This window comes from Anguilla rostrata, chromosome 13 (genome assembly GCF_018555375.3).
Source record: "Anguilla rostrata isolate EN2019 chromosome 13, ASM1855537v3, whole genome shotgun sequence".
Lineage (NCBI taxonomy): Eukaryota > Metazoa > Chordata > Actinopteri > Anguilliformes > Anguillidae > Anguilla > Anguilla rostrata.
In genome coordinates, this window is record NC_057945.1 from 13143778 (window position 1) to 13160229 (window position 16452).

A 16452-nucleotide genomic window follows, 5' to 3' on the forward strand; every position below is an offset into this window, starting at 1 on the left:
CGGCAGCAGTAAATCTGTCAGGAGCGAGTCCGTTAATGGGCGCTGCGCTCCTGCTGGGGAATCCACGGGTAAGGGGGGTGGGGGGTGGGCCGGGGGGGAGCTAAGAGAGAAAGAGACGCTTTAAGATGAGAACCATACTGGCGAATGCAATATTTTTCCTTCGCCTGTCTTAAAGGCCACATGGAAACACATAGCGCAACTTGGATCCACCACACTTACAATTTTCTGATTGAAACAAGACTAAACACGACCACAAGAAACAACAGCGTGACTCTTGATGCATACATCCACAAAGACACCAAAAAATAAATAAAAATTAAGAAACAAACTTTGCCACTAAATCCTTCACTTTTTATCGTTGACTGCTACTGAAAGTACATTATAAGCGCAGCTGTCATTTTTTGCCTCTCTGTTTAATGCTCTGTCACGCATGTTATTATCTTTAATGGCGGTACCGTTTGCTACGCTGCGCTGCGTGCAAACCGGTAATATCTTTACTGCTAGCTGTGGCGTTTAAAACAAAAATAATTGACGGGTAAGGCCTCCCGTCCTTCAGACACTGCCTCTGTTGTGTGTCCAGATGTGACTCAGCTGCTCGCCAATGATGTCCAGTCGTATTATCAGCGGGGGAAACATCTGGAATGGGGCTTCAGTGCTCGTGTGTTTCAGGGTCAGAGCGAGAACACTTCTCTTTTCTGGCTGCGTTCAAGTACAGGCCTCTAGACTTCTTTCATCGCAGAACTGCTCAAAATAGCATTTTGCTTTTTTATTATCATTATGATTATCACACAGTTGTTATTATTATTACTATTATGTATCTTATTCATTATTATTTATTAGGCCTATTAGTTATATTTTATTGCTGCATTTCTGCAGGTCTATCCCTACTGGACCTCGGATCTATTCCAAAAGGGTCAGAGGTCACCTGCCCCTGACTCCGCCCCTACATGCCAGCTGTTAATGGAGCGCAAAAGAGTGGGGCTTGTAAATTTCTGGCGAGAGAAAGTTATTTCCATTTGCCCCTGTGGAGGCTTGTTTGAAAACAAAAAAATGGGGAAATGGAAATGGGATCGTGTTTGGGCACATTTAGCCTACATGTTCCAAAAAGTTTTTTTTTTAAACCGTCCTTGATTACTGCTGATATACCTGGACTTCAGCCAGAATGAGTTGCACAGAATAAGGGCATATTATTTAGGGCAGCTATTTTAAATGAAGCGGGTGGTCACATTCATAAAGGACATTGAAATGGCTAATCCCAGAAGTCTATGCCATGTTATGCAAGCAGAAAACTTAAAATACAAAAATAAAAATAATGAAAGGAGACACAGCATATGCACCCTGCAGTGGAAGACTGTAGGCCTTGTGAAGTAGGAACATGTACGACTGGAATGTTCCCATCCTCACTCAGCCACCTCTGGGCTCTGATGAGCCTAAAGTAAAGTATTGAAAGTCTTTGCAGATCACACATATTTTAGTTCACTGTAGTCAAGTTAAGTTGAAAGGACAGCCTATTACTAGCAATTAACTTCTGGGCATAGTTTGGAAGAAATAAGTTATTTCGAAACACTTAATATACTCACTTTGCTTTGTTGAATGTGTTTTGTCACTAGCTACATCCGTATTTACTTGGCGAATGAAGTTTCCCAGACGATGTCAGATTTCACCTGCAGCTACAGGTAAGTGATCTGTCTCAGAGCTGCCCACTGGCATAAACACTTCCGCATTCAGTTAGGGCCACAACCATCCTTGGGTCACACAATTCACTATTTTCATTTTTATTTATTTCTTTTCTGGAAGACTCTGGGGCCGCAACGTTCTTGTTTAGGGCCACTGAAACCTATAGGGAGCACCCCATATGCTCAAAACGGCACATCGGCCAGTACAAATACGGCCCCTCCAGCATTAAAGGCATTCTCAGGTGGCTGAGCCCAGGTTGTATCATTCAGGGGCCGACAGCTGGACTTGCGCTGTTCAACTGCTTATTCCTTCTTACATATTCTATTCAGAGCATGCATTCAAAAGATTTCCCATGTTTATTTATAGAAATTAGCTATGAACTGTGTGATATTAAGAGTGATATTCACTTAAAAGATGCATAGATATAATTTAGTATTCTGTTTTGAGTAATGCTGGCATTGTGGAGACGCAGCCTGCAGACACAGGCAGCATTTTGGGTGAATTTTAATAATGCTTTTTCCATCTCAGTGACTGCAGAATTTGGCCCCCAGGCAATTGATTTGCCCTGGCCTACGGTATAATTTCAGGCCATTAAAAGCTGCTCTTCCCAAATTCATTTTCTGTCACATCTCTGTTTTGCATTGTTTCTCGATACAACAAAATGCAGGATCGTTTTTTTGCTCTGTTTATGAGAATATATGACATATGCAGTGATGGGGCAATATAAATAACCTAAGTCCTCTAGTCAATACACGTTGACTACGGTTCGGAAAAATAAGGTATTATATTAGCATTTAGCACAGCAGTGCTTAGCCTTTGCTAAGTGAAGTGTGATAAGCGGCCAGAAACTTGAGAGAGACTGAAAGCTTAGAGAGACTGACCCAGGGATGTACCTGTGGGTAATATAAACAGGAGGAAAGCCCATGCTAGACTGAGGTAGTTTGAGTCCAGGCTAATGTAAACAAAGAATTACAAACATCTCCATGGTCTGGGTTTAATGTTCCATCTGGTGAATAACTCTATCCTGAAAATCATACATATATATATCATATGTATTTCTGGTGAGTAAGAAAGTACTGATATATGTGTGCGATTAGGGGTCAGATTGAGAGGCATTTTCCCCCCCTTTTTTTGGCTGCCAATACAACAACAAAGAGCTGTTACAAAGATCACCATGGGAGTTTTAATGACCACAGAGTTGGAAACTTGGTTTAATGTCTAATCCCAAATACAGGAACAAAATTAAAATGCTAATAAAACATGCTGAGTGGTGAATAACTTAATGAAACCATTCTTATTAAATGGAAAACACGACAAAATCTAATTTGAAATATAACTGCAAATGGGCCGCTTGGTGCACTAGCATTCTTTGTTGCTCATTTAATTATTTCCTGTGGGAACAAATATTATTCTTTTGATTTACTTTTACTTTTTCCTTACAGAGCAAATGCAAATACTACATATACTTTTGAAGTAAACGTTCAAAACAATGTGTGTTTAATGCACACATGTTTAGTTATCCCTTTTATTGGTTGTTAGCCAACCCTCCAACCCTACCCACCCCATCCGCCCCAGCTAAACCACTTCGTTTCAGGACATTTTTTATTGTGGCTATTTATAAACTTAACAGATCAATCAAATGACCTCCAGTACTTCGGCTTGCACCTCTCTGTAGGTTTATTTTGCTCTATCTCTTAAGCAGTAATTGCATTCTTACCGATTCAATAATAGCCTGTACAATTTCCAATGGTTAGAATACATGGACTCATCTGAAAAGACATTAAAATAGTTTTACATAGCTCAGCGGCTCTGAATGTGAATGTGATACGTGACTATAATTCGTGTAGGCTACGTGTTTTTTATAGGAACGCGCCAGTATGGTTTCTGTACTGAGTTACAGCCCGAGAGTAGAAAAAAGGAGCATTTGCTGTGGTGGTGTTGTTTTTGGCACTGCTTTCCTCCGGAGCTGAAATGGCTTTCTATTCCACGAGAATCAATAACCTGTACCCACGAGGGCGACCACAGCCGTAAAGCATAGCGAGCCGCAAAAAGATGCGGCAGATCACCGTCGACTGGCCCGGGCCCCACATCTCGTAAAAAAGCCCCCGAACAACCGTTTCACTGCGGCTCTGCGCTCTCATCTCTCCACAAACAAGCGCGGGTTGTGGACCACGTTCGCGATTCTCTGCTGATTTCAGGGTGTTTACAACTTCGAGCAAACTCACCTAAAATGAATGTCTCTCCAAATGCCCTCTGCTGCGTCGTATTAACTGCGTTTGTTAAACTTTCACGAGACATAACGCGCACAGAATAGCGACAGTAGCTGGGTTGTAAACCGGCTAGCTGTATGTGCATCATTGCCTGGTAGGCCTCTCCTGCCTGCTAGACTTTCTTCAGTTTATTCTTGACATTATTCTTGACACCAAAACTAGCTAAACAGAAAATCACTTATGTAAACGGGCCTACTGTTTTAAAATGCATTCATTTATTTATAACAAATGTCTAAACTTGGGGTGTTCAACCTTATCCGAAAAGGGCCAGTGTGGTGAAGGTTTTCAACTAACTGACTAATCAGAATGGTCAGTCAATACCATGATAAGTCGAAAGGTGTCTTAGTGCTGGCATAAAATAAAAATCTGTACCACTCAGATTGATCCTTTTCAGATGTTTTTTCAGACTGAAAGGAGAGAATCTCTCTCTCTCTCTCTCTCTCTCTCTCTCTCTCTCTCTCTCTCACTCACACACACACACACACACACACACTATCTCACTGTATACACACATCAATTATAAGCTTGTGGCCAACACGTTCCTGACAGTTTTATGATGTGTTATGTACAGCGTGTCAGCCCGAGGTGTTTTGCACTTTTATACTCATTCTTGTATAATTAATTTAAATTACCATATTGTTTTTTATAGCTATGTCGTCGTAATTAGTGAATAAAGAGCAAGTCTTTGCACACAGAATTTTCTCCATTTTAAAAGCAAGGGTATTACGAACATTTCTCACACCACGGTGCGCTATAATCTCACACTAAATGTCCTCTTGAGACATTCAGGATATCTCTCCAAGAAAGTCACACATGCATGCTCGCATGGACATACACCCACATAGGCACATGCACACAGACATGCACACACATAAATGCATATGGACAGGCGTACAAAGCTCATGCAGAGATGCCTGTGGACAGACATACAGATGTACATGGACTCACGCATACCATACATACAGGGATGCGTGCGCTCACACACGCACACACACTCTCTCTCACACACACACACCTTTAAACAATAAATCTCTCCTAGCATCTGGCAGCCTGTTCCGTTCGGAATGTGCGCTGATGAAGCCGTGTCCGCTCGGGAGCCCGGCGCGGCTGTCAGACGCGGTCTCCCCGCAATGCCTCGGCCAAAATCCTGATTAAAGACTGAGGAAGAGAAGTGAGTGAATCTTTCCACAAATTATACGCTGCGTTTGATGACAGGAATACGACCGGTCCCCCTGCACCCCACTGCCTGCCCAGGCACGCTGGGATCAGCTAGTTACAGTACTTTACAACCAGGAAATGCTGAAGCCGGAGAAACATTCGGCGCAGCCGTAAGCTACGACTGTGTATGGCCCGCAGTCTCTAACAATACTTATCAGTGTTGCCTTCTCCAGGGCACTAACTCACTGTGATTCACCGCTCCGCTGCCGTTATTGCTTAAAAAAGAAAACTTTGGTCCATGCAGGCAATTCTGTGGAAAATTCATTATTGTTCCTTGGGATTAGTCTGCTGGCTCCATCGAGTCTGTTTTAATATACATTATTCCACGTGTAACAGTTAGCAAAAAAATAAATGATGTTATTTTAAAAGAAATGGGATATGCTGCTTTAATTCCGTTGTGGGGATTTTCCATTAAATGCTTCTAAAATTACTTTTAGAATTACGGGTAAATCGCACGAGAAAATGTATTTTTATTGTGCTGCGCTGTGTGCTTCTGTTGTTATTGATGCCAAGATATTCACAGACCATTTCTGACAGAATCACTGGGAAGCGCACTACTGACACAGGATATACACTCTCCAAAGCTATGCTGCCTTCAATTCAATTCAATTTTATTTGTATAGCGCTTTTACAGAGAACTGTCACAAAGACGCTTTACAGAGTAGCAAGGCAAAGACATAGCAAAAAGAGCAAACAGAGCAAACACCAGGCCTGAACCCCCAAATAGCAAGTACATAACGTAAAAAAACTCCCAGTTTCTGGCCTTTATCGGTATCCCTTCTGCTACCAGTTCCTTTGTGGCACGCTGAGCATCAGACCCAAATAGGTATTTCACTTGAGATCCCTGACACTTTTCAATGAAGCAAACGTTAATACGTAAAAACGCACTGCTCAGAATATTGGTGAAAATATTCATGTTCTTTAAAACTGTCAGTATTCTGCAGGAGTTTTACAGTGGTTTATAGGCAGTTCACTTTCTGGGTTTAAAAATATATTTTTTCAGCTTTAGGGTATGTTTTCAATTGGCCTAGTTTTCTGTGCTGTGAAGGATATTTTTGATGACTTTTTATATCGTACCAGATTGCCTGCGCCACAGGAAATGGTTCCAACCAAAAATAAGGTTAAATGTCTTCTTTTTTTACAGAATAATTGGGTACCATCAATGTACAAGATGTTTTTGGTGTTATTTTAATTGTATTTTATTTCTTTAGACCATGAATCCCTGGATGCCTTGTACACCAGCCATTGTACAGCTGAAAGGTTGTCAGAAATCTGTACATTTCTAAAATATCTTCCATCGCACAAATTCGTGGGTCAATTAAAGATATACAGAATAACTAAAACAATATTAAACCCCCAGAAAGCAAACTATCATTTTAAGCAATTTAGGTATTTCAAATAATTATTTCATGCAAGTCTAGTTCATATACACTCGGACAAAAATACATTTTGGAATGAATCGTGTGCTTTCTACCACCAGATGGCAGCATTGTCCATATTATGATCTGGGCCGGCAAGTACTTTAACTTCACTGAAAAACTGCGTGGTCTACAACATACTGTAGACGACCGTTCGCATTTAAATAAGACCGTGGTCTACTTCTAATCTGTATTGCCACAATCTGATACAATGAGTCAATCAAATTTAAACAAAAAAAAATTTTGCCATTGAAATTACACACAGCAAACTCGTCAAAGAACATAGTTTTATTCATATCTGAACAGCATTGTTTTGTCACATCTTGGGTAACACAGCAAAGAGCAGACTAGTGTTTTGGGCAGAGCAACCGGGAATGTCATGGAGGCAGATGCAACACATGTACATGCTAAACCAGGAAGCCAATGGGTGTGACGTGAAGTGGAAAGAACTTTGTGTGATATCTGGGGTTATAATTTTACCTCTGGGGGCTAAAGGCTATTCCAGATGGGACCGGCACAATGTATAATACTATGTGCAGAATGCAGATACCATGCAAGGCAACAACAACATGGCCTGACCGTGAAGTCACATGACTGCTCATGGACACACATTGATCTTTGCTACAATTGAACATTAACAACGAACAGAATTTTGCTTCTCTTCAAATTCTCCTTTTCGGTGTTCCTCATCAGCATGCCCTGTTATCAATTTTGAGACGGCGTAGACGAGCATGGGCTCTACTTAAAGACTTGTAACCGCTTCTGATCACATCGTAGTCTACAAATCAGGCTTGAAGAGACGCACGAGGCGGAGGAATGCACTTCATGTGCTGAGGACTGCAGAGTGCCTCATCGTTCAAAGGGGTCAGTAACACATGAGATGCCATTGTCCAGGCTGACTGAAACTCTCCCTGTTCTGAGTGACAACAATGGTGCCAACTGCATCACCCAGCGAGGCTGCTGGCCAATGGAAAGGCCCCCAATTCAAAAACCAGACAGTGGTGCCCAATGCCCATCCATGCACTGGCCACTGCCTTAACAGGATGGGCTAGCTGGCAGCACAAATGTTATGGGCTAGCTAACTCATTTTATATGGATTTTGGCTGAAGGCATTTTGAATGAAGGCACCAAAACTCAATGGTGATGCCTGAGGGTGAGGTGAAGCACCATTTTGATAAACTGTTGCAGAAACAAGGCTGTGTTCAGGGGGTGATTTCACACTTCACAGATGACACAGCATCCATCCCCCTGCACAACAACAGCCTGCCCAAGTCTACCAGGTATTAGCAAGCGTGTTGAATGCAGAAAAGCTTATTGACCCAGGTAAACAGAGTCCTCGGTTACTGCAGTCAGCACTGCTGAATAACAGAATGCCTCTTCCCAATCACAACAGCTTGATCCTCACGATAACATGATTTGTGAACACCTGCTCTGCATACACTGATTGGAATTGATCAACGTGTACAGGTTAGTCTGCCAAAAAAAAACAAACACTTTTTCAGCTCAAGCTGTGAGACCCCCGGTCTCTTGTTGAATTGTTCTAGACCATCGCGCAGCAAAGGGAGAGAGGTGCCATGAACTCAAAAATGAGTGTGCTGGTCAATGCATTATTCCTAACTTGCTTTGTGGAGGAAAACGTCTTCTGATTGGCTCACACCAGTCAATTACTGACACCTGGTAATGGGAAAATGAGGATTCATTACAGCAAAAATAGCTGGAGAAACAAAATGCTATCAGCAATTCACAGGCATTAACCTATCGTTGCCTTTTGCTGAGGAGAGACAATCTTTTGTTTGGTCGCGGTTCCTGCAAATGTGTGAAGCCATAATAACGCCACTAGTGGAGACAGTGGTCTGGTCCTAACCATGTGAGAGGAGGTTTATTTCACATAACTGTTCCAACAGCCTTCCACAGATTACCCAGCAGCACGCACAAACTTGTGCTCCCTGATCCTCTCCGCCAACAGGAATGAAGAGTTTAAGAAGACAAGAGAACACACAAAGAAGTAAAACAAACCACAACGAGGTCTCGTGGTGATTCTGATTGGGTGAACAACCAGAGCATTCAGTGCAGTGATGGGAGGAATTAGAACCGAGAGGGAATGGGCCAATCACTGGATGGGGGGTGGGGGAGGGATGGGCCAATCACTGGATGGGAGTGGAAAAGGCAAACACTTTTTTTTTTTGATGATGCCCCTTGGAAGCCATCGAGGTCCAGTTCTACCGCAGCAGGGACCACTTGATCTGCTCCTTTGCGGACTGAAGCACCTGCGACAGAGAGAGAGAGAGAGAGAGGAGCTTGTGACTCAAAGGCAGGACAGCAACAGACTGAAGCAGTTCTGACAGAGGGAGGCAAGGAGGTGTCTGCCAATGGCTGCATCTATTGGGCACGGCTTATATTAATCTAAAGACGGCTGCATGTTACATTTACATTTTAAGCATTTAGCTGATGAGGACTGACCTACAATTAGCGCACAAAGGAAAGGCCCACATTCGTAAATCACCGGCATCCCAAGTAGCAATTAATGAGAGTGCAACGGTCGGGCCATAACACCCAGGCTACAGCTAATCCTTTGTTGCTTGAATTAACGCGTGCGAGGGAAGGTGGAGGGGGACGTAAATTAAAAGGGTTGCCCACCAATCTTGGGCCCGGTCACCAAACGACCCACCCATAGACTTCACCTCTTGTTAGCAATGTTGGGGATACAAGTTTTTCAATACTGAACAGACTCAAATCTGCAACCAGTATAACAACAATAAAACTATTCAAGAATCCAATGTCATTTCTTTCGAGTTCACATAAAAGAATCCAGTGAATAAATACAATCTATTCGCCATCTACAACGATAAAATAAACGTTGGTGTAGATTAGAAGATATCTCGGGTCAAAGTACAGGAAAGGTGGCCAACTTTGTGACCGTGAGGAGGAGAAGCTGAAGTGCATTCTTGGTGGCTGTGGGCAAGAGGATCCAATCAGCAAAAAGAACAAAAAGTCCTAATTAAACCTTTAAAGAAACCGGAGTTGCGATGCCCACAGAGGAAAACTGTGATTAATTAATCAATTATATGAAATTCTTTGAACGAAAGGCAAAACCATAACCATAAAGCCCCTGGAAGATTAATGGTCTACGGAGAGGGGACACCTACAGCCTGTCAAACACCTTTCAAATGAGCCCATCAATCAGCGGTCGGCGCGCGCACCTCGACGACCGCGGAGAACCGCTGCTGGGGAGCCGCGCCCGGTCGTTAGCGACCGCGCCTAGCGCGTGGCGGGGCCCGGGAAATAAATCATTAAGAATCTAATGAAGACCGTCCGTCACCCCTCTGGAGAGCGTGAGGGGGGGTGCAGGCGCGCGCCGTTCCACACGAGCCCACCCTCAGGGACGAGCCGGAAAACCTGGCGGGGCTCGGGAAGAACTGGTCGCCCCCTACAGTCAGGGGTGGGGAAGGACAGCCACGTTTGTGGACTTCATGGCAGCTCCTGTTCTTAATTACTCCATCAGTCCAATCACTGAAGTCATGACATTTTAACAATTATCAGTCAGAGGCGGGTAAAATAGGATCCGTTCCAGATCCGTTCCTGGATTCCAGCCAACTTCTCTTAATTAGTTCATTACCACAATCATTTATGCGATCCGACAGGTTACATTTATTTATAAGATCCTCTTTGACAGGCGAAGACTGTCCTTGTGTCCCTATATGAATGGTTTTACTGTGGTTTAATCTCTGCAAACTGCTGTTGGTGTATAAAGACGCTACTTAGTTGCAATCCTATCTCTCCACTTCTCAGACAGCGAAAAGGAAGCCCGGCGGCCTCACCTGGGTGACCGTCTGCTCTGTCAAAGGCACGTCATCCCCCTGCAACAGAGAGCAAAGCCTGAGTCCTGAGCCCTGACCCAGCGCGTACACCCAACGCGCGGCGGTGTGGAGCGGAGCGGAGCGTACTGCTTACCCTGAGGGCCACGCGGTGGACCACCTGCTGGGGATCGCTCTCCAGGATCACTCTGCAAGGGAGGACACAGGGAGAGGGTCACAGGTATGGCCTGCGCTGTGCTCAGGCTGCAGGAGCGCAGGCGCGGCGTTCCTGCGTCGCAGCACGCGAATCCCCTTAAGAGGTGGGTCAGCGGCAAGCACACTGGCGCCCTCTGTACGAATCTGAATTTGAACTGTTCAGTTCAGTTTTTTTTTTTTTGTAAACTGTAGAGCAGGGCTGCCCAGCTGTGTTCCTGGAGATCTACCGTCCAGTAAATTTTCACCCCAACCCTAATGAAGCGCATCTCATTCAAGTCATTGAGCAGCTAATTAGTACAATCAGGTGTGCCAAATTAGGAAAACCTACAAGACGGAAGATCTCCAGGAACAATGTTGGGCTGCCTTGCTGTATAGCAATTGTTAAATAATTTGAATGGAGGCCCAAAGGACCAACATTGTGAGTTCAGGAATTTATTTTTATTTTATTTAACCTTTATTTACCCAGGATAGGTTCACTGAGCACGGATGCTCTTTTGCAGGAACACCCTACTTCACACTCATACACATTCACACCTGGGAGCTACCCAGTACAACCACAATCCTCTATTGTTGGCCACTGAGCAGCTCCACTGGAGGGAGAGAACATTTTTTAGCCAATTAAATCAGGGGATGATTAGGTGGCAAGTTTTTGTGAGAGCCAGATCTGGGATTTTAGCCAGGACACCGGGGAACCCCCTACTCTTTGCGAATAGTGTCATGGGATCACAGAAATGAACAAAACAAAATTACAACAAACAGTCAATACCAGGGCAAAATGGCAGAGAATTGGAATGCCACATTCAGACAGCATTTGAAATGGATGTCATTTTACTTTTTACACACTTACAAACTTGCTAAAATACAAGAGCAAACGATTTGTTTAAATAAAATGCCAAATATAAAATACTGTAACTTGAGTTTACCCAGGCGCGAAAAAGCATAACCTTCATTTTTGCATTCACATCAACCCAAATCCCAGGGACACTTCGTTTCCACAACATTTGGCAGAAATACATTTAAGGAGGCCTCAGTTATAATGACATTGTTGTATATTATAATGACGTTTAAAAAAGAAAATTTAAAAAAAGGACTATCAAAAGTCACGAGAAAGCGCAGAGGACCATGCCCACGTGCTGCGACATAGAGTTTTCCCCGGGGCATGATGGGACTCACCCTCCGTCCACGATCTCATCCACGGCCAGGAACAGCCCCTCCATATTCTCCAGCAGGGCTCTCTTCTCTACGTTCTTCCTGCAGAGCGACAGGGAAAAGCCAGCCACGTTCAGCCACACTCACACGCGTCAAACTCGAAACGTGCTGAAATGAATGCATCTCGCAGGGACCTACCTCAACATCTGGCTCAGCGAGTCAAACAGGCAGTTTAGCACAGACATTAACATTAACTGCAAAAACAAAAACAAAAAAAGCAAAGGTCAGACAACGGTCAAGCTACGGGACGACTACGTTTACAAAAATCAAACGATCGATGCGACGGGCTTACCTCATTCTCGTGCGAGCTGCCGATCACATAGAAGTAGAGGTCAATGTTGCTCTTATAGACAACGGTTAGGCCCTCTAGCAAGGCAATTTCGCCTGTGGAAACGTAGGGGGAAAAAGCAGTGAGGAAACTTTGAGGGCAAACACCACAAAATTAATGATGATTAATTATGGAATTTCAGTGGCCGACATAAATAACCAATATTTATAGCATTAATTGTTTTCAGATGAACCCTTTTTGTGGCCAATATCAGTTAAGATGGTGTGGGGAAACTGCACAGAGAAGATAAAAGTGAGCTGTTCTTGTCATCATACAAGGGCAAAAACCCCATAAAAGAGCTATAAATGCTATAACAGTTACAAATGGGTGACAAATTAAAGGAAAAACCAACATAAAATGTCTTAATAAGGTGTTGGTCCACCACAAGCCACCAGAACAGCTTTGATACGCCTTGGTATAGACTCTACAAGTCTCTGGAACTCTGCTGGAGGGATGGAACACCATTCTTCCAAAAGATATTCCCTCATTTGGTGTGTTGATGATGGTGGTGGAGTGCTGTCTAACACGTCATTCCAAAATGTACCATAGCTGTTTGACTGGGTTGAGATCTGGTGACTGCGAAGGCCATAGCATATGATTCACATAATTTTCAGACTCATCAAACCATTCAGTCAGCCTTTCTGTCCTGTGGATGGGGGCATTGTCATCTTGGAAGAGACCACTCCCATTTAAAAATGTTTCATCATAGGATAAAGGTGGCCACTCAGAATAACTTTGTATTGGTTTGCAGTGAACCGTGAACAAGTGGACAAGTGGGGACAAGTTGATCCAAGCCATGCCAGGAAAATGCCTCCACAGCATAACAGTCACCAAACCCCCTCACTGTAGGGGATAAGCGTTCAAGCCTGTACCATTCTCTTGGTGTACACCACACATGCACTCGCACACTTGTCGAGAATATGGTGAAGACTCATCTGACCATATCACTTTTTCCACATATATTTGACCAGTGCCTACAGTTTTTGGCACCACTGAACTTTCAAATGTGCATTCATCTTTGTAATGAGGGGTTTATGCACTGCAACTCTAAAATTATATCCCTCTCTAAGCAGTTGTCGAAGGTCTGTTCTTGCTGACACAATCTGATCATTGATATTCTCAGACACCTGAGGAACAGTTGCTCTTCTGTTTTTCCTTACATATCACGGTCACTGAATGTGTGCTTTTGACCACAATTTCCAACCCTATTTACTTTCCCATAGACCTAAATGCAGATGTCACTTTAGCCACTGTGCCTATTGAAACACTAGCCAGTTGAGCAATCTTTGTGCCTGAAGCTCCTTCCATCCATGCCCCAATAATGAACCCTTTTTCAAAGTCACTAAGCTGCTTTCCTCTTGCCATCTTGACACAAAATCGAGGTCAACTGGGCCAGCTCATGGTTTTTATACATGCCACAGAGCATGACAGGATGTTGCTTGCTTACTTGCTTCCATACATGTGTACTGCATGATACATCTGCATTCGTTATGTTTCTCCACTCATTTATTCAGGTTTCTCCTTTCATTTGTCACCCATCTGTACAAAAGCCACTCTTCGTTAGCTAATGTGCATGCATATTAATACACAAACAAATCGGACTTTAGTCAGTGTTCCCTCCACGCATTCGCCAACTGAAATAACCTACTAATCCTCCTAATACTAATACACGTTTCCATGTAAGGGGAGCCACACCTACAGCAGATGTTTAACTTTGCTTAAGTTCCAGTTCGATTCTCACATCAACAGGTATTTTCAACCGAACTTCCAGTCATAAACATGCTACGAGGAAGGATTAACTACACACATCAGAAAGAGGGATAAAACAGTGATGGGAGACTGCCGATTAGACAATCATTTGACTCTTACTGTCGGTGCGGTGCGTCTTGTTGAATATGTTCTTCTCAAAGGCTTTCTGCTCTTTCACTGTTGGGTAGGTTTCATCATAGTACTGCAGGACAAAGTATAGAACAGCTTAGTTGTCAACTCAATACAGACTGTTGAAATCAATACAAATCATGCATTCAATACAACACAGGAACCTGTATGGTTAAAGAGTCAAACATTGACTGTCGGCTGTTCTCTCTGTCAGTGTAACAACTGAATGCAGATTTACTATTTTAATGCTAGCAATTGTGGAGTGGTGACTTCCTTCTCATCACAAATTCTTGAAAGTATTCATTAGGCCTTATAAAAATGTATCTGAGCAATATAGGATCAGTTTCTATGCACGTTTAACTGTTTGTTGTCTGAACCTCCTTTCCTTAGTGCCGTCCAGTACATACACCACCACTGTATCACATAGCACATAATCAATGCACCTTCAGTTTTGAGGTTGGAAGCTCAACGTTATTAATTTTTAAAAAACTGCATTACCTTTGCATACAGTCTCTCGCCATCGTTGTCCAGTATGAGGACTGCCTTTACCGTGTACAGAGACGGTTCCTGTAAATGAAGAATTAAGAAGAATGTCGCATATGAAAAATTATTACATGTCACATGTAGTGGCACTGACAATGACAAGCTCGTGCTAACTGGTAATATATTCTGGAACTTGAGTGTGGTTACAACAACCCAGATTCCTTGCTAGTTAATAGTGTTACTATATTTAATCGTTAGGTAGCTAGCTAGCTCATTACGACTCAGACAACCGAAGGCATACGGTCTTTTGACGACCAGATAATTATCCAAGCAGTACTTATATTCGGACAGTAAGTTAACGTTAGCTGAAGGAATTACAAGCTAGATAGCGCGAGCCACCTTTTGGCGAGCCATCGGATTCGCTTTTTCGAAATTAATTGACACTGATCAGCAAGCCATAGTTAGGAAACTTAACAGCATTTGACTATGTGTGATCCTAAAATACTGCATGTTATATTTCACGTGAAAATGTAAGGAAGACACTGATAGCCATTTTCACTTCCGTGTCCACATGCCCTATTGCTCGCCTCATAACATTACGTAGATAAACCGGGGATTAGCTTTCTCCCTTAGCAGGCCGTGCGTTTAACTAATATCGTATTATGTCTCGGCCAGGCGGGCACCTTCTCCCCGGATAGTAACAAACGCTACAACAACTCCATACTTGCTTTTACACTATGTTATACATATCCAAAATATGCCAAATATTACTTTAAAGTACAATACCAGAATCAGCGCGTCCATTTTTCCTTTCGGCCGACGTGGAATTAGAAACACATTGTAAGTTTTCCGATTGGATAGTGGCGTACGTCATTCAACCCTGTGCGTACTGATTTGCTAAAAGAAGACGAATCGCCGTTTCGGTGCCACGACGTAATATTTACGTCGTGGCACCAAACTTCCGCTTCCTCGTAGCGACCAGGGATATGCCTGATGTCGACAAAAACAAAGCATCTCTGTCTCGTTTACAGCAGCGGTGTTTGTTACTACACTCTCCTGCGATGGTCTATCTAGCTAATACTAAGTACTTCGTATTACTAAAGCAGGTGATCAGGATGCAGTGCAACAGTTACTTCTGACGAGCTGACTTAACCCTGCCACACACAACATATTGCTTCAAATGGTCTGGCCTCTTGTCGAAGCAGAATGTCTGCAAAAATTCTCCTTAGAGCAACCTTATGCAACCTGAGAGGTGTGATTGCTAAAATATGCTACCCTCTCCTTTACCTGACTGCAGTCAGACCCACTCTCCTGACCCACATCACATGCTGACACCAATGTGGTGTGCAAGGGTTTTGAGGAGGCAAAAAGCCTTACTACATGACATGGGAGATGCAAACCCTGGACTCCACTCCACTTTGCAACAGCATTACCATGTCTCCAAAAGGCCGGGGCTCTTGCCAAGGTTCAATATCTTGTTAAAATGCTCTCCCAAATGACATTAAGCTGCCTGACAGGTGTGATCCCCACCAAATTTAACTACTGTGTCATGATATTAGCATACAGTGCTTAATGCTGTATTGTACCACGCTACACCTACTTACAAGCTAAACACACAACGTTTAAATAGTTTTAAAAAACTATTTAGATGGTAGCTAACACATTCAAATGAATGATTAAATAAAATGTGAAATATCAGTAAACTGCACTGTTACATAGGTCTATAATACCATTTGTCCACAAACTAATTGTAAAAAAAAAAAAAAGAAAAGAAGAAGAGAAAAGGCAGGGGCTTTAGATCAAGTAGCCTAGACATATATGTTTGATGATTTAGTGCACAGATCCAGAACATCTCAATGTACTATTTGCCTTGTGAAACCTTGATTTTGACCTCTCTATAACCAAAACATCAAGGAAATACGATAACCAAACTGATGGCAGCCTCTGCCCAGCTGTTCAGT

General features: G+C 43.1%; 1 protein-coding gene across 2 annotated transcripts; it reads right to left on the reverse strand.

The window, feature by feature from the left end:
- Positions 1-6856: 6856 nt before the first annotated feature.
- copz1 (COPI coat complex subunit zeta 1) lies at positions 6857-15434 on the reverse strand. Of its 2 annotated transcripts, none has more exons than XM_064306346.1 (9): positions 15278-15434; positions 14507-14575; positions 14000-14081; positions 12095-12186; positions 11941-11996; positions 11767-11844; positions 10535-10586; positions 10402-10440; positions 6857-8850 (listed from the first exon to the last, which is right to left on the reverse strand). In XM_064306346.1, the coding sequence occupies exons 1-9, from the start codon at positions 15293-15295 to the stop codon at positions 8803-8805; spliced, it is 534 nt and encodes a 177-aa protein (XP_064162416.1). In that variant the 5' UTR covers positions 15296-15434; the 3' UTR covers positions 6857-8802. The 2 variants fall into 2 exon arrangements, with proteins under 2 accessions (XP_064162416.1, XP_064162417.1); XM_064306347.1 differs by lacking the exon at positions 15278-15434 and adding an exon at positions 14891-15020.
- Between the last annotated feature and the right edge of the window lie 1018 nt (positions 15435-16452).